The sequence below is a fragment of the Schistocerca nitens genome, chromosome 2 (genome assembly GCF_023898315.1).
Source record: "Schistocerca nitens isolate TAMUIC-IGC-003100 chromosome 2, iqSchNite1.1, whole genome shotgun sequence".
NCBI classification, from domain to species: Eukaryota; Metazoa; Arthropoda; class Insecta; order Orthoptera; family Acrididae; genus Schistocerca; species Schistocerca nitens.
This window is the reverse complement of record NC_064615.1, coordinates 590,185,125-590,207,291: the sequence shown is the minus strand read 5'-3', so window position 1 is coordinate 590,207,291 and position 22,167 is coordinate 590,185,125. Positions and strand designations below refer to the sequence as shown.

At 38.3% G+C, this 22,167-nt stretch overlaps 1 protein-coding gene across 1 annotated transcript in view; it reads right to left on the bottom strand.

Annotated features, from left to right (window-relative positions):
* Nucleotides 1-22,167, bottom strand: part of LOC126236649 (sushi, von Willebrand factor type A, EGF and pentraxin domain-containing protein 1) — a 485,510-nt gene that overhangs the window by 209,916 nt on the left and 253,427 nt on the right. Inside the window, exons 39-50 of the mRNA XM_049946110.1 lie at nucleotides 21,580-21,728; nucleotides 21,291-21,417; nucleotides 18,135-18,335; nucleotides 14,974-15,201; nucleotides 14,705-14,838; nucleotides 14,207-14,400; nucleotides 12,589-12,836; nucleotides 4,589-4,720; nucleotides 4,164-4,329; nucleotides 844-1,095; nucleotides 625-757; nucleotides 216-386 (exon numbers count right to left, since the gene is read on the bottom strand). Coding sequence (XP_049802067.1) covers nucleotides 216-386; nucleotides 625-757; nucleotides 844-1,095; nucleotides 4,164-4,329; nucleotides 4,589-4,720; nucleotides 12,589-12,836; nucleotides 14,207-14,400; nucleotides 14,705-14,838; nucleotides 14,974-15,201; nucleotides 18,135-18,335; nucleotides 21,291-21,417; nucleotides 21,580-21,728 — 2,135 coding nt within the window. The remainder of the gene's footprint in view (nucleotides 1-215; nucleotides 387-624; nucleotides 758-843; nucleotides 1,096-4,163; nucleotides 4,330-4,588; nucleotides 4,721-12,588; nucleotides 12,837-14,206; nucleotides 14,401-14,704; nucleotides 14,839-14,973; nucleotides 15,202-18,134; nucleotides 18,336-21,290; nucleotides 21,418-21,579; nucleotides 21,729-22,167) is intronic.

Here is a 22,167-nt window from a genome sequence, read left to right as displayed (position 1 = left end):
TGAATACTAAGTATCTGTGTTATTAGAAACACTTATACAAAAGACATGAGAAAGCTGCCACTATGTTCCACATAGTTTATCTGCAATAGGCAAACACAGTTTATGCACATGTCTGCCTTTTGTATTGAATGCAAAATAATGAAGCAAAAAATAAGATTATTACTGACAGTACTAATAAAATCACGATGGTAAAACTACAAGAAACTGCTCCATACCTTGTCCACCTGCAGCTGCTCGCAATGAGCTCCTGAATACCCTGGAGCACAGAGTCTTTGTCCGCAGTGTGAAGGCACAACACGTTCTACACCTCCCACAGTAATGTCATATCCAGCCCATGTCAATGCTAGCCCACGGTACAAGACAGGTTCAGTTCGACAGTCGCGCACCTGTGGGATGTACAAGACAGGGGAAAGAAAAATTTAACTCAGATATAATGTCACAGCAACTTCTACATAGTTTTCATGTCTACTAGTGCATGAAATTGTTCCTTAATGAATATCTAAGCAACAGTGCACAGAAGTTAATCCAGATCAAATATTTACTCGATTATTTCTACACTGCATTTGGCCACATCTACATCTACAAAAAATGACTACAAGCGGTACACTTAAAAAAGTAACTTACTTGTTTCTGAATTTCATTTGTGACATCAAGAGCCCTGTTCCACACCTGCACCTTTGTCAAATGACCCTGGAAGCCTGATTCAATGTATCCCCTTGGGTTGCTGGCACTCGGTTTCCCCAATGTCACCCAGGCACTAAAACACATTTTTCCTTGTAAAAATCTGATGCGTCAGAGTGCACCTAAGAATGCACTGTATTGCCAATCAAATTGTGAACTTACTGTTGAGGTAATTTCCGACCACCGCCATAGCCTTCTACTTTGCTTGCAATAAGTCCTTCTGTAATGAGTGTCAGCTCTCCACCTTTCTCTCCATCCCAGACAATCGCTACATGATGCCATTGACCATCATTAATTGTGGCATATTCTCGGAATCCGAGGTATGCATCCTGAAGGTCCTCAAATAATGACACTTGAACCCCATTGCTGTGGGCTTGCAGCATAACTCGTTTGCCAGTAACAACATGAGGAGAGCTGTAAATTATCATTAAATAAGTTGCTGAGTTACATAAATCACAGAACAAATTTATTGTTAATTCTGTTATATTTTCATGGGCAGATTTATACTGATTCACTCACTGAAACTTTGATTCTTTTTAGCACAGGAACTTGTACGCCTGTTACTGGAACAATCTGTCTTTCAGACACAGAATACCAGGTTTATCCCAATGAATACATTCTAATGGACTACAATTACATTACATAAGTGGAAAAAGAAAACAACTCCAAGTTTGTTTCTGTTCACCAACTTTCAATATTTTTTGACCACTTGTGGAGTAACATTTTTCAAATATTTAGTGTTACTTCTCACAATTTATATAGTAAAGATCACTCATTATACACATTGCTTTGAAATTATGATAATGATTATGCACATTTTATCTTGTGTAATAAATAAGACTTGTTTAGTGAAATACAGTAGTAATCATCAATTCGTTCATTCAGCACATTCTTACTTCAATAAATTAGTGTGAGGTATGACTTATTTTCAGAAATGATATGTATAAATGCTTTTTTCATTTGCAGATTGTTCTCTGTATAAACATGCAACTTCGTCGAAGCTAGCAAAATGTTTTTGAGAATTACTTATCAAAGAGTAAAAGAACGGCATCTTGTGGTTCCCTTAATTTAAAAATCAAATATATCATACAGATGCAGTCTGTTATTCTGGGCATGCAGCGTAAGACACAAAAATGATGAACTTTTGGGTAAGTACCACAGTAAGGAACTGTTGAAAAGTCATGTAAAAAATATCTTATAAATATATCTAAAAACAAAGATGATGTGACTTACCAAACGAAAGCGCTGGCAGGTCGATAGACACACAAACAAACACAAACATACACACAAAATTCAAGCTTTCGCAACGAACTGTTGTCTCATCAGGAAAGAGGGAAGGAGAGGGAAAGACGGAAGGATGTGGGTTTTAAGGGAGAGGGTAAGGAGTCATTCCAATCCCGGGAGCGGAAAGACTTACCTTGGGGGAAAAAAGGACGGGTATACACTCGCGAGCACACACACACATATTATAAATACCAATATGAATGAGACCTCAAAAATATTTTGAAAACCAGTGTGCTTTTAAAGCAGCTGTTGTGTTGATTAGCCCTCTTTTTTGTTGTTCTTTTCATGGCACATGTGCACAGGTCTCTGCCATTTGCATAGAACTTCCCAGTGCCACAAGCAGCCATCAAAAGCACTTATTTCGTTTTTAATCATCCTCATACTGAGAATCTGTTTGAGTTTGATGCTTTTGAATTTACTGTTATTGTAACATACTCTTTGTCTTTCTTCCCTATGCGGTGGCACACTAATATGGCAACACTGTCTCGACTGCCGACAGGGCCCAATCCTTTTTGCTCAGGATGAATCATTGCCACGGAAGCATGACAGGCTACTGATGCTTAACCCGTTGCAAACTCCAGAATTACATACCCAGTAGCTGCAGACCCAGTGCTAAACACATCGATCAGGAGGTGGAACGCTTGATCACGCCCTGCCACAAGTGTTCAACTCGACAAACAACACCGTGCACTGTTCTTCCCCTCTGGCCAGCACATTTGCTACCTTGAGACAGAATCCATATAGATTTTGCTGGGCTTTTTTAGGCATTTGTGATTGCTGGCTGTTTTCCACATTGCCTTATGTTGTTCACTGCCTTTCTACTGCAGAAGATGTCACGACCACGGAATTATCAAAACATTTTTCCCGTCAATGACCTATCTTGTACAGTGGTGTCAGACAAAGGTCCTCTGTATTCGGATCCCTACTTTTAAGATTTTTGCTCGCTCAATGGCATCCATCAGCAGTTCGCTGTGGGCAGCACACTACTACTCAAGCTGTGCCCGCCAACCCTCCTGCTGGTGGACAGCCCCGACGTGGATGGCACAGTTCAGTCTCTCGACGTCCCTGTGGTGCCTTTCTCTCATAGGAGTGGACACCAGGCATTCCCAGTGCACCCATAGGGGCCTCATGCAGTGATGCCTCGCACAGTGTTCTGGGTGCCTCTTACCTTGATGCAGGTGCCTCCTGCCTTGATGCAGGTGCCTCCTGCCTTGATGCAGGTGCCTCCTGCACCAACACAGGCACCTCCACCATGATGCAGGTGCCAGTGCCTGCCGTCCTCCTGCTGGTGCTGCCTGTCTTCCCTCTGGAACTGGGTTCCTCATCTCATTGCACTAAGACCCAAGACCAATATTGACTTAACCTCTGCCTAAGGTGTGCTGGGGTTGTCCTCTTGCTTTCCTGGAAGGGGAGGAAGGAGCAGGTTCATGGTCCCTCCACTTCCACCTCTACTCACTTGTCCATATGGGTCTGGAACTATTCATGCCAATGACAACTGCTTCAGTCATTATGGATGTGTCACCTGTCAGCATGTTGTGCAGGAACAGGCATCTGGTCGCTCTTCCCCCCAAGGAAAAGAGGAAAATGTATTAACATTTCCACTACTATGCCTTTGCCATCACTACTGCGGTGTGCGTCACACAGTCTGCGTAGTGCATCATTTAGCTATTCCAGGCCCCCACCAGAGGCTGCCAGTGAAGGTCCGGTGCCCCAATTGCCTGCAGCCGATTGCTAGTGGCCTGTGGTGGGCAAATGCCATTTATACTGCCGTGCACCAGCTCTGGCTCCGGCCAGCAATCTGTACCTGTGTCTTGTACATGTCACTAAACTGTATTGATGTGTATGCTGTCACGTCATGATCTAATAAACAGTGGATTTCTTATAACCGTGTCTTTCATTGTGTTTGGAGTTAGAACATGTTAAGTAAATTGATTGACAGATGGTTCACTTAATTAAGGGCAATATTGTTTGTCCTACCCAGAATATCACGAAAATTCATCAGATATAGGATAGCGTCTGACACCAAAATTTATCATCCATTTTCAAGAAGGACACATCAAAAGCACCTGCTGTAATTTTACAGTAATTTTACATGACCTTGCATTTTCTATTCTGCATTCTACCAGGGAGGATTATTTTATTAATTTCTAACCAGTAATGAAAAATAACTGCACAGAGAAAGCTACTTTTACACTTACCTAACACTATACATAGTGAAAAATGTTCCAGCCTCATCCTTTTGTGTGAACTGTACCCACATTGCTACGGTCATACTCGTTTTAGCACCCAGGTAAAATGGTACAACCAAGGAAGCACTGCTGCGAGATGGATCACTGAAGTATAAATCATAATCCACTTGGATAGCTGAAAAAAATTAAAATAAGTTACACATTGGTTTTAAATTCTATTATTTAATGGAGGATTTAATATTTTATTAACTGATAAGATGTATTATATTAAAGCAGATAAACAAAATCAGTTATGTTTGAAGAACAGGCATCTTCGTTCCACTTAAATTTACATCTAAAGAAATACAATTGAAAATATTCCCACTTAAACTTAATATTTTTGCAGCAGTGAAATCCTGAAGAGATTAATACAGACATTAAAAAATATTACTTACTTTTTCTACAGTCCTCTCCCGTTAAATTGAATGGACATTGGCAGTAAAACTTTCCTGTCAAATCTATACATGTTGCAGAAGGAGGACAGGAATTTTCTTTACAGTCAACAATATCTTCTTCACAATTTTTTCCTGCAAAAAGATAAGGGAATTTATCATACTAGGATTTAGTGTAGATGACAAAAAGCAAGTATAAGAAATGACTGATCTTTCCAAATTATAATCGGTTGCATTAATGGAAAAGGAATGGACAAGGTACAGGGACACAGTACTAGAAGTGGCCAAAGAATGTCTTGGAACAGTAGTGTGTAAAGGTAGGATGATGCAAACAGCTTGGTGAAATGACACAGTCAAGGCAGCCTGTAAAAGGAAAAAGAAGGCATATCAAAAATGGCTACATACTAGAACTCAGGTAGACAGAGAAAGTTATGTTGAAGAAAGAAACAAAGCCAAACAGATAATTACAGCATCCAAGAAGAAATCTTGGGAAGACTTTGGAAACAGGTTGGAGACTTTGGGTCAAGCTGCTGGAAAACCATTCTGGAGTATAATTAGCAGTCTTCAAAAGGGAGGTAAGAAGGAAATGACAAGTATTTTGGACAGGTCAGGAAAACTGCTGGTGAATCCTGTTGATGCCTTGGGCAGATGGAGGGAATATTTTGAAGAGTTGCTCAATTTAGGTGAAAATACGATCAGTAATGTTTCAGATTTCGATGTACAATGGGACAGGAATGATGATGGAAATAGGATCACATTTGAGGAAGTGGAGAAAATGGTCAATAGATTGCAGTGTAATAAAGCGGATGGGGTGGATGAAATTAAGTCCGAACTCATCAAATACAGTGGAATGTCAGGCCTTAAATGGCTACACAGGATAATTGAAATGGCGTGGGGGTCAGGACAGGTTCCATCAGACTGGACGAAAGCAGTAATCACACCAATCTTTAAACATGGAAACAGAAAAGATTGTAACAACTACAGAGGTATCTCTTTGATCAGCGTTGTGGGTAAAATCTTCTCAGGTATTGTTGAAAGGAAAGTATTAGTTGAGGACAAATTGGATGAAAATCAGTGTGGGTTTAGGCCTCTTAGAAGTTGTCAGCACCAGATCTTTAGCTTACGGCAAATAATGGAGAAGTGTTACGAGTGGAACAGGGAATTGTATCTATGTTTTATAGATCTAGAAAAGGCATATGACCGGGTTCCTAGGAGGAAGTTATTGTCTGTTCTACGTGATTATGGAATAGGAGGCAAACTTTTGCCAGCAATTGAAGGTCTTTACATAGATAGTCAGGCAGCAGTTAGAGTTGACGGTAAATTGAGTTCATGGTTCAGTGTAGTTTCAGGGGTAAGACAAGGCTGCAACCTGTCTCCACTGTTGTTCATATTATGTATGGATCATTTGTTGAAAACAATGGACTGGCTGGGTGAGATTAAGATAGGTGAAAACAAAATAAGCAGTCTTGCATAAGCGGATGACTTAGTTGTGATGGCAGATTCGATTGAAAGTTTGCAAAGTAATATTTCATAGCTAGATCAGAAATGTAAGGACTATGGTATGAAGATTAGCATCTCCAAAACAAAAGTAATGTCAGTGGGACAGAGATATAAATGGATTGAGTGCCAAATAGGAGGAACAAAGTTAGAACAGGTGGACGGTTTCAAGTACTTAGGATGCGTATTCTCACAGGATGGCAACATAGTGAAAGAACTGGAAGCGAGGTGTAGCAAAGCTAATGCAGTGAGTGCTCAGCTACGATCTACTCTCTTCTGCAAGAAGGAAGTCAGTACGAAGACTAAGTTATCTGTGCAACTTTCAGTCTTTCGACCAACATTGTTGTATGGGAGCGAAAGCTGGTTGGATTCAGGTTACCTTATCAATAAGGTTGAGGTTACGGATATGAAAGTAGCTAGGATGATTGCAGGTACTAGTAGATGGGAACAATGGCAGGAGGGTGTGCACAGTGAGGAAATCAAAGAAAAACTGGGAATGAACTCTATAGATGTAGCAGTCAGGGTGAACAGGCTTAGATGGTGGGGTCATGTTACACGCATGGGAGAAGCAAGGTTACCCAAGAGACTCATGGGTTCAGAAGTAGAGGGTAGGAGGAGTCAGGGTAGACCAAGGAGAAGGTACCTGGATTCGCTTAAGAATGATTCTGAAGTAATAGGCTTAACATCAGAAGAGGCACCAATGTTAGCACTGAATAGGGAATCATGGAGGAATTTTATAAGGGGGACTATGCTCCAGACTGAACGCTGAAAGGCATAATCAGTCTTAAATGATGATGATGATAATGATGATTAATGTTACCTTATTTGCAATGTTAATTTATAAAACAGTGGCTGATACTGTTTTTGCGTTAATGTTTATCAGCCTGGGTGTGGGGGATTCAGTATAAGGAAAATAATGACAGTATTATTACCTCCAAATTCACCTCATTGCTAGCTTTGTAGTGGCTTTCACTTTTCCTTTGGATATGTGCACTTTTCCTTGTTTCCTACCTTCACCCTGATGAATGGGTTATAAAATTCCAGCTAGATATTCAACTGTATTTTTAAATTTGTATATCTCTGAAGCATGCTGCTGCTTTTTATCCCCAATGCAAACAATTGGGTGTTATAAGTTTAACATGTGTACTCGTGCATCTGTCTGTGGCATCGTAGCTCCCAAACAAAAGGTCTGAGTTTAATACAACTTTTTTTGTTTGAAAGCTGTTTCAGTCGGGAAGGTTCTTTGCTACGTTCCATGAAAGTCTGTTCAGCCATCTAAATATCAGCTGCTAAATTAAGTTTAAAAGTGTATCCACCAGCACAGTCTCTTGATATATGCCACGTAATACATAAGAGCTACATCAAGTTACACAGTACTAGAATACAGAGGTCAAAAATATCAAAATAAAAGCCTGAGGGGAACATAGTTTGTCGTATATAATTGACCAACAATGATGATTTTTGGATTTAGAAATCACACGTTGCAGCACCTGCAAAGCAAAGAAAGTGTGACTGTGACTCAACTGTAAAAAAATAAACATATGCTCTCTCAGACTTTTTTGTAGTTCCTTTTGAGGCCTACAATTCAGTGTTGTTGTTGTGGTCTTCGGTCCTGAGACTGGTTTGATGCAGCTGTCCATGCTACTCTATCCTGTGCAAGCTTCTTCATCTCCCAGTACTTACTGCAACCTACATCCTTCTGAATCTGCTTAGTGTATTCATCTGTTGGTCTCCCTCTACGATTTTTACCCTCCACACTGTCCTCCAATGCTAAATTTGTGATCCCCTTATGCCTCAGCACATGTCCTACCAACCGGTCCCTTCTTCTTGTCAAGTTGTGCCACAAACTCCACTTCTCCCCAATTCTATTCAATACCTCCTCATTAGTTATGTGATCTACCCATCTAATCTTCAGCATTCTTCTGCAGCACAACATTTTGAAAGCTTCTATTCTCTTCTTGTCCAAACTATTTATCGTCCATGTTTTACTTCCATACATGGCTACACTCCATACAAATACTTTCAGAAATGACTTCCTGACACTCAAATCTATACTCGATGTTAACAAATTTCTCTTCTTCAGAAATGCTTTCCTTGCCATTGGCAGTCTACATTTTATATCCTCTCTACTTCGACCATCATCAGTTATTTTGCTCCCCAAATAGCAAAACTCCTTTACTACTTCAAGCGTCTCATTTCCTAATGTAATTCCCTCAGCATCACCAGACTTAATTCGACTACAGTCCATTATCCTCATTTTGCTTTTGTTGATGTTCATCTTATATCCTCCTTTCAAGACACTGTCCATTCTGTTCAACTGCTCTTCCAAGTCCTTTGCTGTCTCTGACAGAATTACAATGTCATCGGCGAACCTCAAAGTTTTTATTTCTTCTCCATGGATTTTAATACCTACACCAAATTTTTCTTTTGTTTCATTTACTGCTTGCTCAATATACAGATTGAATAACATCGGGGAGAGGCTACAACCCTGTCTCACTCCCTTCCCAACCACTGCTTCCCTTTCGGGCCCCTCGACTCTTATAACTGCCGTCTGGTTTCTGTACAAATTGTAAATAGCCTTTCGCTCCCTGTATTTTACCACTGCCACCTTTAGAATTTTAAAGAGAGTATTCCAGTCAACATTGTCAAAAGCTTCCTCTAAGTCTACAAATGCTAGGAACGTAGGTTTGCCTTTCCTTAATCTTTCTTCTAAGATAAGTCGTAAGGTCAGTATTGCCTCACGTGTTCCAACATTTCTATGGAATCCAAACTGATCTTCCCCGAGGTCGGCTTTTGATCCTCTGCTGCCTTCACTACTTCATCCCTCAGAGCTACCCATTCTTCTTCTACTGTATTTCTTTCCCCCATTCCTGTCAATTGTTCCCTTATGCTCTCCCTGAAACTCTCTACAACCTCTGGTTTAGTCAGTTTATCCAGGTCCCATCTTAAAGTCCTACCTTTTTGCAGTTTCTTCAGTTTTAATCTACAGTTCATAACCAATAGATTGTGGTCAGAGTCCACATCTGCCCCTGAAAATGTCTTACAATTTAAAACCTGGTTCCTAAATCTCTGTCTTACCATTATATAATCTATCTGATACCTACTAGTATCTCCAGGATTCTTCCATTTGTACAACCTTCTTTTATGATTCTTGAACCAAGTGTTAGCTATGATTAAGTTATGCTCTGTGCAAAATTCTACCAGGCAGCTTCCTCTTTCATTCCTTAACCCCAATGCATATTCACCTACTATGTTTCCTTCTCTCCCTTTTCCTACTCTCGAATTCCAGTCACCCATGACTATTAAATTTTCGTGTCCCTTCACTACCTGAATAATTTCTTTTATCTCATCATACATTTCATCAATTTCTTCATCCTCTGCAGATCTAGTTGGCATATAAACTTGTACTACTGTAGTAGGCACGGGCATCGTGTCTATCTTAGCCACAATAATGCGTTCACTATACTGTTTGTAGTAGCTTACCCGCATTCCTATTTTTTTATTCATTATTAAACCTACTCCTGCATTACCTCTATTTGATTTTGTATTTATAACCCTGTATTCACCTGACCGAAAGTCTTGTTCCTCCTGCCACCGAACTTCACTAATTCCCACTATATCTAACTTTAACCTTTTTAAATTTTCTAACCTACCTGCCCGATTAAGGGATCTGACATTCCACGCTCCGATGCGTAGAACACCATTCAGTACTAAATCAAATTTTGTCTTAATAGTTTAGGCAGCCTATTGCAAGTGAGCGCAGTGGCAGCCCACTTTCTTCCGACCTGATTTTGAATTATCACCACTGCTTATTGTTTATGTTACCTAAATTAGCTAAATATATACTAAAACATAGTCAATGAATATAGGGCCTATGTGTGGATTAAAAAAAAGACATAAATCATGTAAGTGAAAAATATCTCATGTCACAATTTTGTATTTTGTCCTGGAAAGCATTTGCGGGAGTGCGGTGTCCCAGAAAGCATTTGTGTGAGTGCGGGGATAAAGTGTCGATCATACTGTGTCCACTAGCAAAATATGAAGTTTAAAAAGCATGAAATAAAACTTAAATTTAAAAGAAAACCTGACACAAAAAAACCCTTTAAGTTTAATGTAAGTAGTAATATTTTGATCCAAGCATTGTCACGTCAGGGACCACTAAGTAAATAACATATAAACAGAATACATCTAAAAATGACAAAAGTGTGAAATTTAAATGTAAGTCAGCTACCAAGGCAACATAGGTAAATATCAAATCTTTGAGTCTGAGTTTTAATTAATTTACTCCAAAAAATTCGCAAAGACACAATCGTCAACAATGCTTGCCCTCACGCGACTGCCCATTTGGGTTGCTGCACTTGGTCACACCCTGTATTCTGCATACTATGCACTGCGTGACTCGTACTTTAATGAAATTGGAGTTAGTACACTATCATAAAGCCAATGCAGTACACAGGCTTCGTAAGATAGGTTAATGCATGAAACAAAATCGTACATTATTATGAATAAATACAATATAAGATAAATAGGTAACTCTATTCATTAACATTGTTCAGCTAATTAAAGACAGATTAGTTTTCAGATTTTATATAATAAGTAATCATAACTTCACTAGCTATTTTGAGGAGTGGATGTGGGACTTGCAGGCCTGGATGAGATGACACCAAACAGAATAGGCATATAACCAGCAATAATGAAAGTATGTTGCTCTAGGAAGGATAGCTACAGTTCTGTTTTTTTATTTACTTAGTGGTCACCCAACATGATGACTCTTGGATCAAAATATTACTACTTACATTAAACTTAAAGAGGCAATATGATTATTATTTTTTACTTCTTAGAGGTTTCTTCTGTCTTTATTTAATTTTTAATTTAAATTTTTCCTGTTATAGAATCAGCTAACTGCAGGATACTCTTATATCAGAAATATTATAAAAACTGGAATCAGCAGCATATGGTTCTGGTTGCATAAATAATAACAGTATCAACTATTCAATATGACATATCATGTTGAGACAGAAAACATGTGTTTTTTAGAATATGTCAATGAATTGTTCTACATCTCTGAAGCTTATTTTCTTAAGGAACATATATCATAATTATACACAATACCTTCTACAGTGAGAAAGTGAAACAGGTGGATGTAAAACACATGCAATGCATAATTTTTCACAACACAGAGGTTCATTGGGAATAACATTTGAAAAACACACAGGAACATACTACAGCACAGCAGTAACAATGTATCATTAGCATAATAAATGCTGATGTGTACCATTGTTCTTCAATTGACTGTATAGTTGTAACTGCAGTACTATCAACTTTGATCTGAAACTTGGAAAACAATTTATGTATGCATGTTGTATCTTTCTATTCATTTTAGCATACAGCAGTGTGGTTTCAGTTGCCTGAGACTGAAGTCGCGTGTGTGAGTTGCGCTTGTGTGTGTGTGTGTGTGTCTATTGTTGACGAAGGCCAATGGCTGAAAGCTTTAATTGTGAGAGTCTTTAGTTGTGCCTATCTGTGACTCAGCATCTCTGTTATATGGTGAGTGGCAACTTTCCTTCTCATAATATTGTTACATTCCATCCAGAATTTTCCATTGTTTATTTTCTTACATATGCTACATAACAGCTACAATGTGAAGCTTGAGTCAGATAGCTTACATGTGATTTTTGATGAAACTTCTCTAGATGCATCTGGTTGCATCGTCTTGCGCTTCTTTCCTTTTATCATTCTCACAACTGAGTTATTTAGTCTTTTCCTCTAAGCAGCTCACTGCATAACATAATCAATGATGGTTCACAGTTACCACTATCTTTTTATAGTCACATTCCTCTGTGCTGAGTGCTATATAATGTGATGACTTGATTTTTCAGAATCTCTGTTATCTACATATTCTATTCTTTTCGTACCACATGTGTTTTCCACCTCAGTATGAGTACATAAATTTTCTACATCTGTATATTCCTTCTTCTAGATTTCCATTAACACAGTAACACAATCTGTTTATCTCAATTATTATTTGGTATAACCATTAAAAGGTGCACCATATTTTTAGTCTTTTTCTAAATATTATTTTGTGTACATACTGTGCTCTGTATTTAATAGTGCCAAATTGCTGCTCCAATTATATTTAAATTCACAAACATCTGGTATATTCTGCTTTCCTAAAAGCATATTTTGCTCCATTTGTCATATTTCAGTTGTCTCCCTCCCATGTTACTGCCTCATCTGTTTCTCTTCATCCATCTATGACTTACTATTCTTGAAAATATCCATTCAACTTCTTCTATGCCATGTTATGTTGTGAGTGAGGACTAATGATAAAACATCCTAAAATACTGCACTGCTGAAATGTTGTCTAGAAAACACAAGCACTATCACTCTCTCTAAGTAGATAAATTGTCTTCTTTAGCCTAGCCTGTTGGCTACAGATATTTATCTAAATACAAAAAACAGCTCATTACATATGTGCAACACAGGACTAGCTGCCTTACACTTACCAGTGTATCCTGCAGGACAAATGCATGTGTATCCAGGACCATGATCAATACAAGTTGCTCCATTTTGGCAAGCTCCAGCTGCACATGCATCGTATTCATACTGACAGCCGATCCCTGTGTAATCAGCAGGACAGGTACAGTTGAGACCTGACCCAAAGTCTTGGCAGCGACCACTGTGCATGCAAGGATTACCTATACACCTCTCTGGTGCAGTTTCACAGTGTTTTCCATCAGTACCAGAAGGACATCTGAAGAAAAAAAATAGTAAGTCACATGATTTCATGTTCCAAAACAGTATGCAATGAAAGCAAAAATAATCAAATATTTATCAAGTTCTGTATTGTAATTTCTGCAGAAGCAAAATCCCAGCACCATTTAAGAAATTAGTTTCATTTTAGTTCACCAATGCTCTTCCTTCATGTACAAGGTGAGCACTGAATGCTATGCTTTCTCTCTCTCTCTCTAAATGTTACACTCCGATGATTATAGGCACCTCAGTAGGGAGAAAATGTTAGAAGGTAAGAGAGAAACAATGAAAAATTGTAGAAGAGGTGTGAGAATAGAGGACTTGCTATTGACAGTCACTGGGTAGGAATGACTCCTATTGCTGAAAACAACAGACAAGTATTATTGTTATTGATATTACTTTACTAGACTTTTCACCATGGCTTTGCTTGTGTATGCGTTCAACACATGTACTGCACGCATCTCCTCCACACCCTCTTTTTGTCTGTCTCCATCTCTCTATCCAACTCATCCTTCAATCTCTGTCATCTGTCCACCTCCTACTTCCCACTCACTCTGTCTCTCAATCTCCTCTTTCACCCTCTCTGTTTCCATCTCCTCCTCCCCCTGTCTCTCTCCATCTCCTTCCCCCCACTCGCTGTACAGCTCCTCCTACCCCTCTCTCTGTCTGACACCTCCCCTACCTCCTCTGTCTATCTATCTCATACTACTCTACATGCTCTCTTCCCATACAATCCTTCCCCTCTCTCACTGTCCGTTCCCTCCTCCATTCCGCCTCCCCTCTCTCACTATTCATCTCTTCCCCTCCCCCCTCGCTACTCAACTGCACGCATCTGCGCATTTAGTCCATGCAATGTTTGCTGATACTACCTGCACAACATGTCTGTTGTACACAGGAGCCTATGTGTCAGGGTGGTGACAAACAATTTTTGTCCGTATATCTGCTCCTACGGGAGCTAGGAGGTCCTAATTTCCATAGTACTGACTCTTGTACACAAACAGTATGTTTACTAAATTTGATTGAAGTCAATACAGTAGTTTAGGAAGAGATGCTAGACATACACATATACATACACACACCCATCCTGTTTTTGTATATACAAGGATGTTTATTATTATTACTACTATTAGTATCATCCATTACCCTTTTGACTGGTTTAAAGCTATTTGACATTTCTTTCCATCTTGAGGCAATCTTTGAAGCTCACCATATCTGTTACATTAAGATCCTAATAACATATGCAAGATATATGTATTGAAATCTTTTTCCATATTCATCAATGGGGAGATGACATGATTGCAATGTGCAGTGAGGATAATATGTAGTAAAAAGTAAACAAATAAGTAATTTACTTCAAAATCATCAACTTACACGCAGAAAAAGTCTTGGAATAAGTTGATGCAATGAGCATCATTTTGGCAAGGCTGAGCTTGACAGGTTCCAATGTCTGACTCACAACGGGCCCCTGTCCACCCTGGAAGACATGAGCAATGGAATCCACCAACTTCGTCCTTACAAGTTGCTCCATTCAGGCAAGGAGAGGAGGCACAATCATCAATATTCACCTGAAATTTTATTTAATTTGATATTAACTCCATAGTATCATGTTTAATATGGTTATTGTTCTGTATAAAGTTAATGTTTCTGGATTTTACCTGTGATACACAAGAGAACTTTCTTTCCTATGTCACTACACACAGATATTTCTTTTATGTAACATAAGAAATAAGAGTATTCATTTTCCTAAATTATATCATCACAAGTATATCACCTTAATACCCAAATACTGCTATATTCTTATTGCTATAATACTACTTTATCACATATTTTAGTTACTGTAGATAACTTTTAAAAATATTTCCTGCCTACCTCACAGAAGTGACCAGTAAATCCTTCACGACACTGACATAAAAATTTATTGTCAAGGTCAACACACTTTTCAGTACCTTCGGGGCTGCATGGTTCACTGAGACATTCATTAATTTCTGTCTCACATTGTAGGCCTGCAGAAGAAGAAATAATAAATATCATGTATGACATTATAGAAAACTATCAGTACCATTAAATCCACAACTTTACAACCATAAATGACACTCACATTGATCATCATAATGATGAGACATACAAGTAGTACTTACCAACAAATCCTGGTCTGCATCTGCACAAAAAGCCTTCTAGTGTGTCCTGACAGGTAGCTCCATTCTGACATGGCTCTGAAGCACAATCATCCACTGTATGCTGACATCTTTTACCAGTGTAACCCGGTTCACAGTTACAACTGAAGCCATTTACTTCATCCAGGCACTGTCCATCATTCTCACAAGGAGCACTTGCACAGTCATTTATATTGATGTCACATGCAGGACCTATATAAAAATGAACAAAATACTAACCTGTCCATATAATTCAAAAACAATTTTTTCATTTTCATAATTTTACTCTCCTGATGAAACATGTCATTTTCCTCAGAAAATGTCGACTTTGACAGAAATAGTCACTTGGGTAGCAAAGTATGTATGCAAAATGTGTGTAATTTTTTTGTCCAATATGGGTGATATTAGTGAGCATATTAAATTAATAACAGTTAACTGGCAAAGCATTTGCAGTGAAGTTAAAGACGGCACCTGTTTTCAAGATTGTACCCCCTCCCCCACATAACACCAGCAAGTGAGAGTTGGTTGAATCTTGAGTGGAAAGCAGGTAATTTTCAACAACACACAGGATATCATCTGCTGGAGAGATACTGTATATCTGACTCCTCATGAGGTGGAGTGCTTAAAACAACAGGTGGAAACATTAGGTCTGACCAGGTTCAACTTACCATAGTTACTCGAATCTAAGCCGCACTCGAATCTAAGCCGCACCTGAAAAATGAGACTCGAAATAAAGGAAAAAAAAAAATAAATTCCCAAATCTAAGCCGCACCTGAAATTTGAGACTCGAAATTCAAGGGGAGAGAAAACTTTTAGGCCGCACCTCCAAATCGAAACAAAGTTGGTCCATTGTAATATGAGACACAATTTAGGTCGAATGAAAGACGATACAGCTACAGTAGTTTGGTTTGAGTCGTAAGCTTAGCAGTTAAGCTTTACCAGGTAGCCATTGCTATGCGTCAGGCGCTCCGTCCGTATTTATACGGGTACCCTTCCTTTTTCACGTGCTTCGTCTGGTTTGAATCGATTGCTTATTTTGCTTTGATCTGATAAGTACCGTTTTCTTTGTTATAGGTGTTTACGTCACTCTAAGCTGAAAATGCATTACTGTACTGTGTAATGCATTGTTTGTCGCATTTTGATAGTGCGTGTTTACGGCCTGTCGCCGCTCGCGGCATGACTTGCTTTTGTGCGTGCTACCGCCGCTTAAAAAAAAAGAGGAATCGTCTCATTAGCGAAACAATGGCAAGAGACTGCTATTTGTTGTTACTTACACTGCTGCTTTCTTTGATAATGATCAACAAGAACCAAATGCGTATGATAGAACATGCGTATGGTAGAACATGTTCTGAACGAGAGTTTTGCGAAAATTTTCCTCCGTTTGAAAATCTTTGCGGCCGCTTCTTTAGTACATCAAATTCTGCACAGAAATTAGTCATCTTACATTTAAAATCTAGTCAGTTGCCGTGCTTCATTTCTGACTGTATCACTATTAGGCATAAGAATAATACGAATATAAACATGACACGATACGTATATTCTTCCGCATTTGCTGTTGTCTCACTCTAGTTTCGTTGTTTATTACGCAGACAGGATTTAAATGAGATAGCAACAAACACGAAAGAATACATGGCAAAATGTTTATATTCGTATTATTCTTATGGTGAAGAGAATACTGCATGTGATTCACATTTCATCAGGTTCCTATTAGCAACCATCTCTTCTCACAGGTAGGAAAAAACTCAGAACGTAGAGTTGGCCATATTGACAAACATCCCTAACAGTCTTGCCGGTCGGATTTTCGTAGTACATTGAAATTCTGCTACATTCAAAGATGAACAATACGGAATTTGTATTTACTTCGTTGGATAATGTGTGAAAATGCAGTGGTCGAAACTCGGGGCGAAGAAAAAAAAAGCTCGTCTTCTACCTTTTTTTTAAATTTATTTACTGATGCAGAGGTTTTGGCGCCAGTATTTATCTTTGTACCCACAAAGCATGCTTGTGTAGCGCTACATATATTCGACGGCAGAAGTTAGTTGTGGCGGCACCTATCAACATTTTTCATAACTTCCGCTTGCTTTGCACTCGATTCTAAGCCGCAGGCGGTTTTTTGGATTACAAAAACCGGAAAAAAAGTGCGGCTTAGATTCGAGAAAATACGGTATCACCAGTGTGATCTGCATCCTTTTTAAGGAAGAAGATGTGACACTATTTATACTCTTGGCACAGTGTTGTAACATATTACAATACTTCCTTAAGCTCACATTGGACAGCTTGAATATGTTGCGAGGTTTCGACAGGAAAATTTATTCACCATTGAGCCCATGATAAATCTTTACTGGGCATCACTCCTTGCATGGTGACATTAGTTGGTAATTTGATGTCCTATACTTTTTTATTTTTATGTATATTAGAGTCATTACTGGCATCCTATAACTACTAAATAATTTAAGAGTATGATGTAACAAGAAGTTGGCATCATTCTGCCCCTTATGATTCAAAGAATGGAAGAATGCTTCACTGAATGGGTTCAATAACAGTTCCCAATAGAAAGATTTCATTACCATGAGTGATAAAATACATTGCTTTATATCTCCTGTTTATAAATCAATAATTTCTTGATTCTTTGGCTAATTTAATTTTTATTACCACTCAAAATACGAAAGTTATTTTTATACCATTTAATTAGATATAAAAAACGAATTTCAGAACAATCAATGGAATCACTTTTTATTTTACATCGTGTAGTGGCATCATAATTTTTGGAATGTGAGTGAACTCTTTATCTGTAATGGGTTACACCTCTCATTACATTTATTGAGATTTAACATGTAATACTGAATTCTGCACTACTTAATTAGCAAAAAATCAAATCACGAAGAAATTCCCTGCACATTTCCCATAGATCTTTATAAACATATCTGGATGGTAATTCTTCTTTATTGTTATGAATATGTGGCAAACAGGATGAAAAATAATGTAAGAAAAAAATTAGAAATGATATACATTTAAATGTGAGCCAGATGACTGCAATTTTGTATGATTTTTATCTTGAGATATCAATAGACTATTATTTCCCTTTTTATATAAAGGCCTATATAAAACAACAACATATATTTGGTTAGAAACTAATGTGACCTTACCTGTCCATCCAGGATGGCAAATGCATTGGTGTGAAAACAGCCTGTCAACACACAGTCCATGCTGACAAGGATTTGAACTACACAGATCAATTTTAACATGGCAACGTTTTCCTGTGAATCCAGGAGGGCAGGAGCAGCTGAAATCTGCTATGAGATCAGTGCAGTTAGCACCCAAAAGGCAAGGCCGCTCAGCACAGTCATCTGAAATAAACAGTGTTAACTGCATTTTTCTTCTTTGAAAAATATGTGCCTCATTCACAACATCACCATATCTCCTGTTACTTATTGGGAAAAATATTGCACAAAACAACTTGTTCTATAATCCTTAAATATTAAGTTCATTCTTAGAGTAAAAGTATTTGTCCGTTATTAACATGTTGCACATCATACTCATTTTCTTTGCTAATTTTAGATCTTTGCTCAATACGAAATGAATGATATCTTTGCTTAGTGGATGGTCTTTGCAGTGTAAACAAAAATATTGAATCTAAAGTGCATGTGTGAAGCTCAGACTGATATAACGAATATTATGAAGTGTACATTGTGTGTGCTATTTGCATTGCAACAGCTTACGCAGTGTCCTGGAAAAGCATAACACCATGGCAGTACAATCAGAACATATGTAAATGTATACAACTATTATACATATGCAAGCTTTCAGAGCCATTAGCTCCTTTTCTTCCGGCAGAAGGGTTTGAGGAGAAGGAAAAGGGGTGAAGGAAAAGGACTGGAGAGGTTTAGGAAAAGGGGTAGGTTTCGGAAAAGTCTCCCAGAACCACAGGTCAGGGGAGACTTACCGGATGGGATGAGAATGACAGACTGATTATTGAGGTCTGCACTGGATGAGATTTGAAAACCTGAGAGTTTAAACGTGGAAGATAGGGGTAATATGGAAGACAGAGATTACTGCAAAAACATTCTGTATGAGTTAATAAGAGTGAAAAGATAAGTGCACTGTACGTAACAGACGTGAGAGTGGGGACGATGAAAAATAATTAGATCAGAAAACGAAAGATGTAGGAAACTAAAACAGAGTGAAGAAAGGAGTAGTTACTGTGAAGAAATGTTGAGATGGAAGAAGTTAATATCAATTAAGGCCAGGTGGGTGGCGAGAACCAAGGACATGTAGTAGCACAAGTTTCCACCTGTGGAGTTCTAAGAAACGGGGTTTTCTGGGGGAAGAATCCAGATGGCATGTGTAGTGAAACAGGCACCAAGGTCACGACCGTCATGTTGTAGAGCATGCTCTACAACAGGATATTGTGTGTTGCAGGTATACACCCTCTGCCTATACCTGTTCATCCTAACCAATAACTTGGTGGTAGTCATGCCGATGTAAGAGGTCGAACCATGTTTACATAACAGCTGGTATGTGATGTGTCGTTTCACAGGTTGCTGTCCCTTTGATAGCGTATGTTTCGCCAGTTACAGGGCTGGTGTAGGTGGTGGTAGGAGGCTGCATAGGGCAAGTCTTGCAGCAGGGACAGTCACAGGGGTAGGAACCATAGGGTAGGGAGATAGGTGCAGAAGGAGCATAGGTTCTGACAAGGATATAGCAGAGACTGGGAGGGCAACAGAAAGCTATTCTCGGTGTGGTGGGCAAAATCTCAGACAGAATGGATCTCATTTCAGGGCATGATTTTAGGAATTCATGGCCTTGTCAAAGTAGCTGATCAATAGATACAAGACCAGGATAATACTGAGTGACAAAGTGGTGTGCTTCAAAGTTGTTTTTAGGAGGGATGAGGAGTACCAGGAATGGATGTGATGGTCCAGGGAATCTGCTTTTGAACTAGGCTGGTGGGGTAATTATGTCCAGTGGAGGCTGAGGTGAGGATGGTGGGGTAGTGCTGTAAGGGTCTGCATCTGAACAAATACATTTGCCTCGAATGCCAAGGCTGTACGGGAGGGAACATTTGATGTGGAAAGGATGGCAACTGTTGAAATGTAAATACTGTTTTTGTTATTAGGTTTAATGTGGATAGAAGTGTGTAGCTGGCGTTTGGTAAGGACGAGATGAACATCAGACAAAGTGGCATGGGATTCGAATAGAACCATGTGAAATTTAATTGGAAGAAGGTATTTAAAGATTTCAGGAATTTTAATACATCAGTCTCATCATGAGACCATATGACAAAGATGTCATCAATGTACCTAAACCAAACCAGGGAATGAAGGCTTATGGATCTCAGGAAAGACCCCTCCAAGCAACCCATGAAAAGGAAGGCATAGGAAGGAGCCATCCTGGTTCCCAGGCCATACCCCTGATCTGATCATACGCTTGCCCTTCTCCTGCCACTGCTTGCTGAGTAGATTTTTTTTATCTATACAGTCACATTATATTTTTAAAATTGATTATTTTCATTGTTATGTATAGGACTATTTCAACTTATACATAAATAAATGCAGGCACAGTAGCATGCTTTTACTAGCGAAACAACAAGTGCTACTAAATATTCAATATTACTGTGCAGTGCAGGAGTAGATATGCCAGTGATAAATCATCTATGTAATGAGAAACTTTAGTCATTTCAAGATGAGCATGAATGCCCAAAACTGGTTATGGCACTGAAATAAAGCATCTTAAAAGTATATGTGTCTGGCTGCGTTACTCCTCAACAATCACTGACAGCCACAGAGACCACAAGATAACATTTATATGAGTTTTACTTGATATATTGAAAGATGATTTGTATAATTTCATGTTCATTTCATTGCAAAAGAACAATGATCAATGGCTACTTTCACTACCATATGAACATATTTAGTGTCACCAGTGACGTGACATTACTAAGAACACGTCTACATTTGACACATTGATAACATGTTTATTTCATGGAATACAGTGAAAAGTTTCAGCAAATTATCAGGCAAAAAGACATTATTATGTTATTTTGAAACCTTTGGACTGATGTTAGTTGACAGAGGCTAAATTAGGTCAGAAAAATTTATAAAGAAAGAGACTGCAGAATTTTACATGTGTGTTACATATTAATTATGACCATTAAATTAAGAATTTATTAAAAATACTGCAGCAATTTATATTAAGAGTTGTAGCTGTAAGCTCTCTTTCTGTTATAATACTCATCAAAATTAAATTATTCTTGTATATTATAATGCAACATCTGGTTCCATCAGTCAAACAAGCATTATTACCTGTGTTAGTTTCACATTGCTGCCCTTGCCAACCTGGCAAGCACTCACAGCGATATCGCCCTTGTTGCAAAGCAACACAGGAACCTCCATTTGCACAAGGGTTTCCGCTAGCTGTGCAGGGATTTATCTAGAGCAGATAATGAATATTTCACTTACATTAACGAAGATACTGTATTAAAAAAACTGCTATAAAATGAAGTAAATTTATTTGCTTGAAATTATGCACCAAATGGATTAACTAGTTACTGGTAGTATTCATAGAAAATAGTAAAGAAAACAAAATAGTTACTGTTATATCACAATCCAAGCCAGTGTAGCCAGAGCGACACAAACAAGTGTAATTATTGATTCCAGGTTCATCTTTGCACATTGCCCTCTCAGGACAGGTATCATTCCTACAGTCAGATTTTTCTTCTTGACAGTTTATACCACTGTAGCCTAGAAAGGGTGAACAACAATTGCAATTAAAACATCTCTCACACTGAACACTTTAATAGTCTATGTAAATTTAGTGTATTAAAATGTGTATATACACATATAAATATGCATGTGAATTTAAAAGTTCCTGATTGCAAAAAAGAAAGATAAAATATACATCTAAATAGCATAAATCAAATCATGAATGTCTAAACTGTTCTTATTTCTATGAAAGTAAGATGGACATATTACATGGCTTATATCTTTTTTAAACCGTGTAGATCAGAAAACTAAAATTTTGTATGCATAGCATTATCAATTAAGTAATGTGCTCCTTTTGTAATAATAAGTGCAGAACAATGGTAGATTTATCTCTGTGCTTCTCACTTTTTTTTTAACTCCAAGCCCCTGACACAGGTTGTAGTTATGATAAAGAAAAGTTAAACATTTAAAGGTGCTG